At 33.9% G+C, this 13,140-nt stretch overlaps 1 protein-coding gene across 5 annotated transcripts in view; it reads right to left on the minus strand.

Moving 5' to 3' along the window:
- Positions 1 to 3,410: 3,410 nt before the first annotated feature.
- The window catches only part of LOC100159916 (muscarinic acetylcholine receptor M2), a 93,133-nt gene continuing 83,403 nt past the window's right edge, over positions 3,411 to 13,140 (minus strand). For all 5 annotated transcript variants that reach the window (XM_016800774.2, XM_008180260.3, XM_016800772.2 and 2 more), the window contains 2 exons: positions 11,460 to 11,767; positions 3,411 to 6,435 (listed from right to left, as the gene is read on the minus strand). In XM_016800774.2, coding sequence (XP_016656263.1) covers positions 4,472 to 6,435; positions 11,460 to 11,760 — 2,265 coding nt within the window. In that variant the 5' untranslated portion in view covers positions 11,761 to 11,767 and the 3' untranslated portion in view covers positions 3,411 to 4,471. The remainder of the gene's footprint in view (positions 6,436 to 11,459; positions 11,768 to 13,140) is intronic.

Here is a 13,140-nt window from a genome sequence, read left to right on the forward strand (position 1 = left end):
TTGTAAAAAAATAATACAAAAATGAATCAATAAATTATTTTTAAGAAAGTTGATTATATTATGTTTTTATATTTTGCTAAAAATAAACAACTATATTTTTGTTACATAAAGTATTGGAAAACTTTTTTCAAAAATTTTTATTCATTAAATTTAACAGGTTACATTTAGTCAAAATTTCTAACATTTCAGTTGATATATGTTATTAAATAACAATATAGTTTTGAAAATGATTTATACTATGATTTTATATAAAAAAAATTAGTTTATAGTACCTTTTATAATGACAATTTTAAGGTGTCTAATTTTAAAAGTTGATGTTGATTATTTATTTTTAAACATTTAATGTTAATTGGATTAGCAATGTAAATTTCAAGATCACGCAGCAAATTTGTTGTGCACTACTCCATGACTCCACTCATAAAATTAGTCTAGTCGGCCAATTATTTCAGTATAATTAGCTTAAAAGTCTATTGTTAAATTGTTTTTATATAATAAGTATAAAGAATATCTTTACCCATTTAAAATAAACATTAAAAGTACCCATTAAAGGTGATTAATAAATCTACTCTAAAAATATATTTAAATTAACTATATTTAAATCTATATATTTATAAATTAACCCTTGATCCATAAATAATGTTTAAAACGTATAAAGCTTAACAAAATTAATAACTGCATAACAACTCAAAATATAAATTAACATATTATTATGAGACATTTTTAATACTTTTTACAGAATGAAAGTAATTGCTATAAATATAATTTGTATTTTGGGTTTTCAGTTGTAGTGCTAGTATTAACTTTTTTTTACCTTGATCGTTTTTAAGGAATTTCTCCATTTTATCTGACTTTTTCTACACGACCACACATAACATCTATGTATTAGACCAAAGGTAGTTGTGTACTAATATTTTGTGCAAGATAAATAAGATAACATTGTATTTTATATCAATGTACGTCTATACTGTATAATATTATTTTTGCTATTAACACCTTTTACTATTGAATAAATAGTACCCAATATAATTATTTATTTTGTAACATTAATACGTCTTGTTCATGGACCGTGTACCTACGTACCACCATTTTTGTTAAGGGTACACGCATAAATATAAAATTAGGAGTGGGTACACGCAACTATACCACTGGATATATACTATAACGGCAACATCGTTTGATATTTTTAGCAGTAGCAACTCCGTGAGCTACAATTTTATAAATTTACCTAGGTATCTTTAATGTTTAATAATTAAATTAAATTAAATTAATTTGACTTATCTTTTTGAATTTTGTTTGTGCTACAGTAGTTAGGGGAAGGATGGCTTCATTGGTCACTCAAAGGATCAATTATTTTTTTGCACTTTTTTATTAAAAAAGTTACCAACAAATATTATAGGTACCTATAGCAACTATACCTAACCCCTTAAATTTAATATGCTACTTTATTTTTTTTTAATTTATCTCAATATTGATTGGTATAAAAAAACAAAGTGGCTTTACCCACGCTTGTCAGTGCTCACTGTCCAGTGGTCAGGTAAACTGGCCAGTCCCTGCAAAGATATTATTAGGCCTGTATAGTTTTACTCAATAATTACAGGTTATAATATTATTATATCTGTTTGGTTTACTAAAAACCGTTCGAATGACATTGTATTACGTACGTGCAGTGAATAGAAAAATCATTGTAGGGCAAAGTGGCCACTATGCCAGGCCTGTTGGGTGACAACTTTGGTCAAACTGGAGTCGTAAAAAAACCATGGTCCTATATAATAATAAATATATAATAAATAAAAATAATTTTCATACAATTATATAATATAAAATTAAAATAAACAACGTTGAGCAACTGTACATAAATTATACATAGTATAATATAATATTATGCTACTGTTTCCAGTTATGTATTAGGTTAGTGGCGGATCCAGTTAGTCACTGTATATCTAGTAATATACTTAAGTTTTTTTTTATTACACTATAAAGGTAATACACTATTAGGTAGGTACCTAAGACCTAAGTGATTCCTTATTTTAAAATTTTTTACTGCACATATTTTTTGTAAGTAGGTATATGTCGTGGTATATAAATCTGTTTTACAAGAAAAACTTTTTTAAACATAAGTAATTAATATGTTTTTTCTTAGGTATCTATGTATATTTTTAATTTATACAAGAACTTAAAAATGATGTAACTTTGTTAAAAAAAAACTATTCTAATTTTAAATAGGTATGCGGGTCGTTGATTATGAATTTCATAAATTTTACCCTGCCGTGAACAGTGAAAGTTGTACTAAAAATAAATAACTAAAGGACTAATTTTAAAATTCCATTTATAAAGTCGTTAATTTACTTTACATAAATTTACGCTGGTTTTCGCGTTAAGTTATAAATTAGACACAAACAACAGTTGACGCGCATTTATTTATAAGTTATAACGTTTATAATTCCGCCTATTATTTTATTCCTTTGCGAATATTCTGATATTCATCGTATATACTATTATAGTCTATAAGTAGGTAGGTATATAGAATTTATGATACATTGTATGGCCGATGTCCGAATATCTTAAGTTTTACATGTTCAATATGTAACAATCTGTTAAAAGTTATAGGTAGGGTTAAATGTATGGGTTTAAATTGTACGTTGTATTGTACGGCTTTTACAGATAGATCGGGCTAATTTAAATTATCTGATGTTAAAATACAACTTTGAAATTTTCACACATTATTTTTTGAAAGAGTATAATGTAAGCAATGAGCATAATATGATAGATATTTTAATATTCATTAAATAAGTAAAAATTAATAGTCGATAATTATTTAGTTGATATATTCTTATATTGGTTGGTCATTTGTACAAAATATTTTTTTATATACACCTGCTATCTACCAAGTAATAGTAATGAAAAATTGCAAATATTTATAAAATATTTTATTTAGGTTACTGAAAATACAAATTGGTTAACGGGGCCACACAATCGTATACCCGTGTATCTTAGCAAACTTAGTGAGTACACTATATTGAATACCTATTCCAAACAATCAGTCGTGTATTGGTGAGAGGATTACGGTGTGTATACCCCAGTACCCAGTACCCAACCACCAATATATTGGATATTATTACTGATTGTTTGCAAATTGATCAATAAATGTCATCTCGTTGCTGTTGAAATCTGTAGTGAGACTTTTAGTGGTATAGATCTCGAACACCAAATTCCAGTCATAATTCATTAGACATTGAAGTGGAAATTTCGTCCTCTATTAGTATAGCATTATGTTATTGAACTATATTTTCTCTTTTCCGGGTGCAAGAATATGAGTATAACGAGGTCAATGAAAGACAACAATTGTTATAAATTAAAAATCCCTATTGTTTATTGTAATAAATATCAATAACTAATTTATTTGACGTTACACACAACTATATATTATAATACATTATTATCTATACAATGGCTATATTAAACTAATTACACGATAATTATGTTATGTAAAAAAAAAAACAGCTGGTTTGTCTCTAAAATCTAGTGAAAACGAATTCCATTTACAGATTAGGGCTCATTTAATCCGTGAATCGGATTCGTTTTTAATAAGCTTTACAATAATCAAATGAAATATTATTCTACATTGGTAAATATTGTCGCAATGATTCTAATAATTATAAATATCACATTGTTTTATTATACCTTATATCTTATGTATATGTAATAACTTATATTATAATATACACGAAACATTAGATTTAAGAATAATTAAACATTTTAAAGTACAGTTTTGATGTTACCCTGTTCAAAAACACATAATATTATTATAAATAATATTTATTTACACAAATAAATATTTAAGTCGTTGGGTATTAAAAAGGTCTATAAAAATCTATGCTAAACTGAATGTGTACTACACATATTCTTTAGTTATTTATTGATTAATTTATAATAAGCCAATAAATGATGGTGGTTTTTTTAGTTTTTTTGTTTTTATCAAGACATTATTATTTACAATATTCCTATAATCATGTAAGTATATCATAAGTATAATACAATATTAATAAATAAAGTTACATTTTTGTAAGAATATAATATGCTTCCACGAGGTTTATTGGGTTTCCGAAGTTTGAGGTGTTCATCGATTGACGAAAGTTTAATGATATTATTATTATGTACCTACCTACCTACTACTAATATGTACTAAAACTGTTTGGGTTAAAGCGGTTAAAGTTTAGAATATTTCGATCGTTGCAGTGTAAAGATGATAATAATAATAATATTATCTAACATCCCGATGATCACGCGTGCATATAGGAACCGTTGTCCGTTACACATATTATAATTATTGGCGTAGAGGGTGATGGAGCTGGTGACGGTGTGTAAAATGGAAAAACCGCGAACGACGTATACATAGTAACCGGAAACAATCGTTTTTAGGAACAGAAACGTCGCGGGAGGAACACGCGCACACGGGTGTGTGATGCTCGGCCTATGATATATGAAAGTCACCCTTCATCAGCCTGGTGAGCGTCTTCTTGAACTGGTGGTTGGCCAGCGCGTAGCAGAACGGGTTTATCGGGCTGTTGGCGTAGCACAAGAAGTACGCGAACAGGAACAGCCGCTCGTTGGTGCACGGCGGGTTGGAGCAGAAACCCTCGATGAGCGCCAGTATATGGTACGGGGTCCAGCAGGCCACGAACGCGCCCAGTATGAACGATATGGTGCGGAACGCCTTCCGGGCCCTGTTCTCCGACTTGGATTTTTGGCGGCCGGACACTTTGGGCCGTTTCACCTTCAGACGCTTGCCGATGGTCCGGACGAAGTCACCGCGAGAACTGCCCTCGCGCTTATCCCGACTGCCTCCGCCTCCGGCCCCGCCACCACCGCCACCGCTCTTGGTCGTCTCGGACGAGGACTTTTCGCCGGTACCTGTGGCGGCCGCGTCACCGTCGTCGCCGTCATCGTCACCGTCGTCGTCGTCGTCGTCGTTACCTGCAGCACCGCGGCCGCGCCTCGCCACCACTACGGTCGTGGTGCATGTGACAGACGCGGAACTGCGATTGCGGCCGTCCACCACGACGGCCGTGTTGACCTTGGCGATGCTGGGGCCGTGCGACTGGCTCATCTGCTGGGCCGCTGCCGCCCGGATGAGCGCGGCCTGCAGAAGCGAGGACGAAGCCGCGGCACCGTGGGCCGGAGAACACTGGGCCGAAGACATTGTTTCGTTCATTGAACTGGTGCTGTTGGTCGGGCTCTCGAACGTCGGCGACCCGATTACGATAGAACTGTCGTCCATGAAGTGTAGCTCGCCCGTGTCCATGCCGACGAGCGCGTCCACCCGGCTGTCGGGCGGCGAAGGCGTGTCGGGCGGCGTCCGGCGTCGCGGTACCATCGGTGCGCTGCAATTGACGACGGCCACGTTGGAAAACGACCGGACGATCGGACTACTGTTGTTGTTGTTGTTACCGGACGTGCTGGAGTACGGTATGAGATTGTCGGATGGCGACAGGTGTATGCCGCTGTTGGACCGCTGCACGAGCGCCGATTGGACGATCAGTTCGGCCACCGACTTTTTGCGCGGCCAGTTGATCTGCTGCTGCTTCTCGCCCGTCGTGCTCTCCTCGTCCGACTCGAATGCCGGGCTGCTCGATCGCTCCTTGTCCACCACCACCACGGTCGTAGAATTTTGGTCGTCCGGGCCCGTGTTCCGGCAGGCCGCCGCCTCCGCTGCATTCTCGTCGAAACCGGACGACCTGTTGCCGCCGGCCGCCAGCTGTCGTTGTAGCTGCTGCTGTTGTTGGTTTTGATACTGTTGCTGTAGCTGTTGCTGCTGTTGCTGATGCTGATGCTGTTGCTGTTGCTGCTGTTGCTGCTGTTGCTGCGGCTTGTCGTGCACGAGAAGAGTGCTCTGAGTCTTGGACATGCCGATGCCGGCCGCGTGACCGGCCATACCGGATACGGTGCCCGCGCTCAGCGCCACCATCGACTGCATCTTGCGCTGTTTCGCCTCACTCTTCTTTTGCATCTCATACGCCACCTTGTAGATGCCGCCGTACAGCACGAACAGCACGATGAGCGTGGTCCAGAAGTAGCCGATGATGAGCGCCGTGTTGAACACGGGATCCTTGAGAAACTGTACGGCGCACTGGCCCGGCAACAGGTCCCGGTAGCCGACAAAGTGTTCCCAGCCAAATATGCTGGTGAAGAACAGCAGCGCCGGGATGATCCACGTGAGCACGACCATCCACATGACCTTGTCCTTAGTCCGCCAGCCCCGGTACCGAGCCGCAATCTTCACAGAACAGAACCGGTCGACCGTGATCAGCAGCACTGTGTACTGCGACACCAGGCACACCGTGTAATCGACGGACAGCCACAGGTCACACAGCAACGGTCCCAGGTCCCAGTATCCCTGTAGTATGTACACGCAGTAGAACGGCATCGACACCGTACCTGTTCACGACAAACAGACAAACAAAACATCGATTCAGTCACTGTCAAGTTTATATATTTAAATACGAATCGTACTATAACGTAGGTCACGGACCGTTCGACCAACGTAAGTGTGTTCCATATTTCTATATCTCTCTTAAACTATGATTAAACGCTTCTACACTGGGAAGGTCGTTTTTGGAAATACTTGTTTAGGCCATGTATAGATTTTCCTAGAACTTAATATAATCGATACTACTCATTACTAAATAATTGTAATTATTACGAGACTATATTACTCGTATAGGTACCACCTATTATATTTTGGTCATTTTGTTCGTTTGATGTAATATTTAAAATATAACGATTCCGGACAAAATCACAATAGATTATTTGATAAGTTACATTAAAAATAATAACTCCTACGAAGAAGTACTTCATTTTTTGGTTTATTTGGGTTTCTGCTAGCTAGCGTTTTTTTCTTTATATTCCCGACGAAGATAGCTTTACAGTTTACACTACTCTGCCAAAGATTCTGTAAATACAATCAATGTTATAAAGTCAATTATGTTGGGTTTACTAGCAAACAAGGACTTACGTATCTTGAGTTAGATACGTCCATTTTTAATGAAAACAATAGGCAAAATTATTTTTTAGCGAAGTTTATTTTATTTTTTTGAAGAATAAAGACATAACTTGAGATACCTACGTTAAAACTTTAATCTGCTCTCCGGAAAAAAATTATAAAAATTTGAGTTACGTTTTCTATTCGTAGGAGGTGTTGAGTTATAAACTTGTTTTTAAGAGTCACTAAATTATTGCGACGTCTAATGAAGTATTATATAGTACCTATTATAGTCACTAATGATGATTGATTTTGAAAGCAAGCGTTGGACGGTGTATTGTTTAGGATAAAATATAGGTACATTAGTGCGTCGGATCCTCGGATAAAAAGTATTTCAATATTATCGATCTGCTTTGTTTTTTCTCTTTTAGATGTGTTTATTGTCAATGTCTTTTGTAGGAATTTTATTAACTACTGATTAAAAATATTTCAACCTTGAATAAAAGATCAAGAGCTTTCTAACTTGTCAGAATATCCTATAGGTTTAGTGTTAACGGCGAGCGGCGTCTAACAGATTTTTCCGGAAATGCATGATTTTGAAAATTCTTTGTAGATTACGCGGGGATGTGTTGTTTCTTCTGTTTTAATTTTCGTATAACAATAACATAATTTAAACACCCTGTGCCAAACTTTAGGTATGTAAATTGTATTTGGTTTATAATTATGGCACATAAATTCATAATCTCTTGATATTAATATTGCTTATTTATAGTTCATAATAATTTGTAAACATTAGACGTCGAAGCATCAAAGTGTGAATAAAGTATATTATAATATACCTTAACAATTTCATGGGTAATAAAACACGAAATTGGTGGTAATCATTATTGCAGTCGTTACTCACAAAACACATTTCCGAAGCGTGTTTAATCTATTTAAATATTAACGACAATATTATTTCTGTTGAAAATAATAACGGAATGCTCAGGATTGGATTTAAATATTTTTCATGCAGATATTTAGCTGAATATTATTATTATATGTACCTACTGGTTATCAAAATTAAAATATCAATGGGGTGGGTGAGAAACGAAATAAGAAGGCAATGTTAACGTATTGTTTAATAATATAAAATATATAGTGAAGGTTCAATGAAATTATTGTGGTAGTGTGACTATGGAAAGTTTGTTAGAAAGTTTGCTTTAGACTGTTATCGACTATCGTCTTTCTTTACACTATTCAATTCTATAACTACCTACTGGTAGTGGGGAACTCATCGTCCGTTGTGAAAATACAGAAAATGTATTCCCCATTATATAGCTCACAAGATCGAAAAATATTAGTTGTTATAGGTTTTTCGATAATGTATTGAAATTGATATTTTTCAATTTCTATTTTACTATACCTACTTATTTGTTAGGAAATATTTTTTTTTTTAAAATATAAAAAAATATGTAAGCATACAATGTTTTAAAAATTTTGATACAATTAAAGTAATAGGCAAGAATACATTTTATATTCCGTGTGAGGCTTGTCAATTATTGTCATTATAATACATATATTTTCACGCTAACACGAGAAAAAAGGTAAATTATTGCGTTGATATAATGGGTTCTTTGGAGTTTTGTATATAATATATATTATTTTGTAATTGCATTACAGTTGTTGCAAATTATTACATGTTTTTGCTTGTGGTTTTTTTAACTTGTTTTATCAATATTTTCTGATCTGAGTTTTGTGAATTGTAAAAGGAACAATATAATTATTACGGAAAACAAATGATTCCAGTATAAAAAGTGAATTGAAATTGTAATGAAATATGAAGCAATAGTAGATATATTGCAAGTGTGCGGTATACTAAAATCGTGCGAAGCTTATTTAATATTTAAAAAAAATAGGTAATTAACATATTTTTTTATGCAGTACATTGAATAATTTTTTAATACCTGACAAATTGTATATTAATATATGATAATTTATGTAGGTACGTGTGTGATGCTAGAATAATTCTAATTCTAAGAATAAACTAAGGTTACTATGAACGACTAGTAGGTATGCATAAAAAAATTAATAATACAATATTTTAAGTTTTTAACTAACCATTTCTCTACATTCAATTTATTTTTTAATCACTACGAATAAAATGGTACTTCGTAAGGTTTTATTGTTATTATAATTTCTATTAGATCCTTATATTTTTTTATATTTCCTTTTATTTATGAGCAACAGTAAATTTCATCAAGGTTGTTCAAAACTCGTCACATTTACATTTTCGTGGATGTGATAACAATCGTATTTTATGCAAGTAGTATAAAATGTCATATTATATATTTTGTACGTAGGTCAAGGTGAACAAAAGTCAAAACAGCAACGAAAAAGAAGAAAAGTTAAAAGTATTTATTTCGAAGGTCCCCAAGGAAAAAAAGACCGGGCCTGTGATAAACATTTGATATATATATATATAGCTAATATCATGTTCCGATTCTATAATGCTTTGACACGCCACGCGCGTTGTTTGTAATTGTATCCGAGCCCTCGATGAGGATAAGAGATTTGGAGGTATCGCAATATGTGAGTCGAGTGAACGATTTTGAACAATATTTTGACACGCTATCAATAGAAATGACAGTAATTACATGTATGACGATCGATTGCATCTGAAAACGTAAAATCGGAAGCAATTCATCGGTGTAGGACTTAAGTGATTGACATAATGACATTTCTTTTCTTTTTTTCAAACATACGAGCTTTTACCGTTTACATTAAGTGTGGTTGTAATAAATTAACATATTATATAAAGTGTGTATCAGATGTCGTTTTACGCGATATTTTTTTAATGGTTTCTGAACAAAAAAAAATGCGAGATTATATCAACATATAACAATAAGCATTTTACTTTTTCTTGAATATAGAATAACACATTTATTTTCTGTAAATTAATTCACTCCAGTTAAAACTTAAAAAAACGTCATCCAATTACTTTTTTTTACTTTAGATGTAATCCAACAAAAATTGATTATTTTAATTTTTAGCGTTTACTTTTCTATATAAACATTAAACACCCAATGGTCACGAATCATACATTTTGGTTCCTAATAAATTATTAATTTATCGCGGCTGTTTATGATTCAGTAAATTAATTAATGATTTTAATTAAAATAACAGGAATAAATATAGGTCGGTACTTTATGATGGCTTAAAACTTTTAAATTTTTCCTAAAGTGTTTAATTCGATTTTTGAAATCAGTTTCAAAAACAGTATGAAAGTTTATTATAAGAAAGTGATTGTGTATTTATAAGTACTTACACATACATTTATTTTTGTTCGTTGGTAAAGTGTATACAATGTATATTGTATATTTATTTGAAATTAAATAGTTTGACCGTCGGAGAATCAAAATGTTATATTATTCGACCAGCGGAAAAAATATGTTTGGTAAAACAAACACTGCTATAAGAATCATGAAAAAGGAGTCTGTTGAAAATAAAGGAATGTGTGTTTTATTTCATTCTATATTGTTATCATTCTGAACGGTTTTCGCTAATTGCCAATAGAACAAACAAAATATATCAGTGGCCAGAGATAAGTCCTATTTCAAATAAAATCTAAAAACAAAAAACCGTATCATACTCGTACTAGTCGTACTAGGTATTATGTATGTCTACATCGAGACACATCTCAGTCAATAAAGCCGAGCGATCTGCCCATTGAGATGTGTTGAAGGGGAAAGGCAAAACGTCGTCGTATTGTTCACTGTACTTGCGAATACTTACATGCGCATTTGTGGTGCGACAATACAAGTTTACCCTCCTCAAATGTAATGTAAACCGTTAGATAATATCACTGTGATTGACCGATTGACACAGTATAATAACGTACCCCCGGATATTAGCCCCTCCATAATAATACGAAGTAAAATTTCCACAGTCCACTCACACTCTTGGTACGAGAATTGGGGGGGGGGGGTCAATGAATGCGAGGGTACTAAGATAGTAGAACCAGTTCTGTAATGGACAGTTAACATTTTTAATTTTCAAAAAATGCCATTGATGGGTAAATTAAGACTCCATAAAATGTTAAATATATTAATTGGATTTTGTCAAAAGAATGGAATTTAAAGTTTAAACATCAGCCTATACTCTATATTATATACTAAAAATTAACTATAACGCAGTCAGGATACGAAAAAAATATGACTTATTTATTGGAACACACTGGGCAGTGGATACCTACCTCCTTCCAGATTCTTGGGGTATTAAATAAGAATGATTTCGGAACGCACTGTGTACTGTGGAAACTCACAGATTTCGGGGGCATTATCGTCCTAGAATAGTTCGGGAATCATTAGTATATGGGATGATTGTTTCTTGGTGACTAATTTGGTTCCAGAACTGAAGTGGTCGAGAGGTGGGCAAGGTGCTTATATCATATTTTGTCTATTCGCGTTTTCGGATTTTTCAGATTTCGCGCTCGCCGTACCGATCAACATGTCCGTGGCGGCCAGCGATGCGATGAAGTAGTTGCTCGGCTGCCGGATGGTCCGGTCCACGATAAACGACACCAGGACCAGTATGTTGCCGGTGATGGTCAGCACCATGCACACGCCGATGACCAGCACGATGATGACCTTTTGCCAGGACTCGAACGGCGACAGAACCGGCGTCAGGTCCGCGTGCGCCACCACCGCTGTGGTCCAGTTGGTGCCCGATCCCGAAGGGCCGCCGGTCGTGCCGTTGTCGACGGCCGCTGCGACCGAACCGTTGACGACAGTTTGATCCATCTGCGAACTAACGCCGTATCGCATAAACATCACGGTTATTTAAGTATAACTTATTTATATAATATGGTTGTGTAACATAATATATATATATATAATATGGTTGTATAACATAATATATATATATAATATGGTTGTATAACATAATATATATATATATATATGTGTGTGAGTGTATTTTGGATCAAGAAGTTGCGACATGCAATCATGAAATTTAGCGCTTAAATTTATATTATATATATCGTATAAAAAAAAAAATAAGATTTCAAAATACCAAGTATCATATCATTGACAAGCTCTTTGTGAAGTATATAATTATATTTGAATTCCATGAATTAAAAAAATAAAAAAAATAAAGTAAAAGACGACAAGAACAACAATACGTGGAAGCTGTGATGATACGCGAGCCACGATCCATGAAACAGCTCAGTTTTACGTAGGACTTAGAAGATATTACTAAGAATGTCTCAAATTTCCAGTAATGAAAAAAACATATGTATTTTGGAAAACGTCAACAGAAATATTGAAGTATTTTGTTTTAATGGTTTAGCTTTTAGCTTTTCCTGTTACTTACAAATTCTGAGATGGGAAATGTATAGGACTAATTTATGTAAATATTTGAAGAGTTGAATTATTAATTTATATTAGGTATTCAAATGGTTATGAAGTTTTACCGTATTGGTAGTATTTATACTAAGTAGGTGGAATGACAAATACCGCAAGACAGTCACAGTGTCACACTGTATAATAATTATGTATATGCATGAGTTGGGCACTGGTTCGTGAGTTTAACGAAGGAGTGTTCTAAATTAAACTAAGACGCGTATTTTATTATTATTAGATGATATTGTTCCGAGAGTCCGTGATGAGAAACTTTTCAGCAATACCACCGCGCGAATAGCCGTGTTTCGTTTACTACGACCGCCCCTCAAAGTTTTCTGTCGTTTTCATTATATTTTATGAATAATAATAATAATAATAATAACTTTATTACAAATATATATATTATGTATTCGTTAAAGGAATAATTAATAATTATTATATTCAACGAAATTTGCAATTTACGTGGAAAAGTGGTCTACAGTATTATACATATATATATTATATATTATATAGGAACCGAAGTACAGCAGCAGCAGGTACGACAGATATTTTTTTTCAAGTTCACCCGACGTCTTGTGTTATTTTGATCATTATTTTTCTTCGGTGACGCAAATTACATAATATTATCATTATAAAAATTACAAATTCTATATACCTACTTCAAAGCAAATACAATATACGTATTAATATATGCATATTTTTAAATAACGAGCGCCTATTTGTGCACCCTATTTTACCAAGTAGAATAATGGCAAAAGATTAATATTAATAAATATAAAA

Source organism: Acyrthosiphon pisum, chromosome A2, assembly GCF_005508785.2.
Source record: "Acyrthosiphon pisum isolate AL4f chromosome A2, pea_aphid_22Mar2018_4r6ur, whole genome shotgun sequence".
NCBI classification, from domain to species: Eukaryota; Metazoa; Arthropoda; class Insecta; order Hemiptera; family Aphididae; genus Acyrthosiphon; species Acyrthosiphon pisum.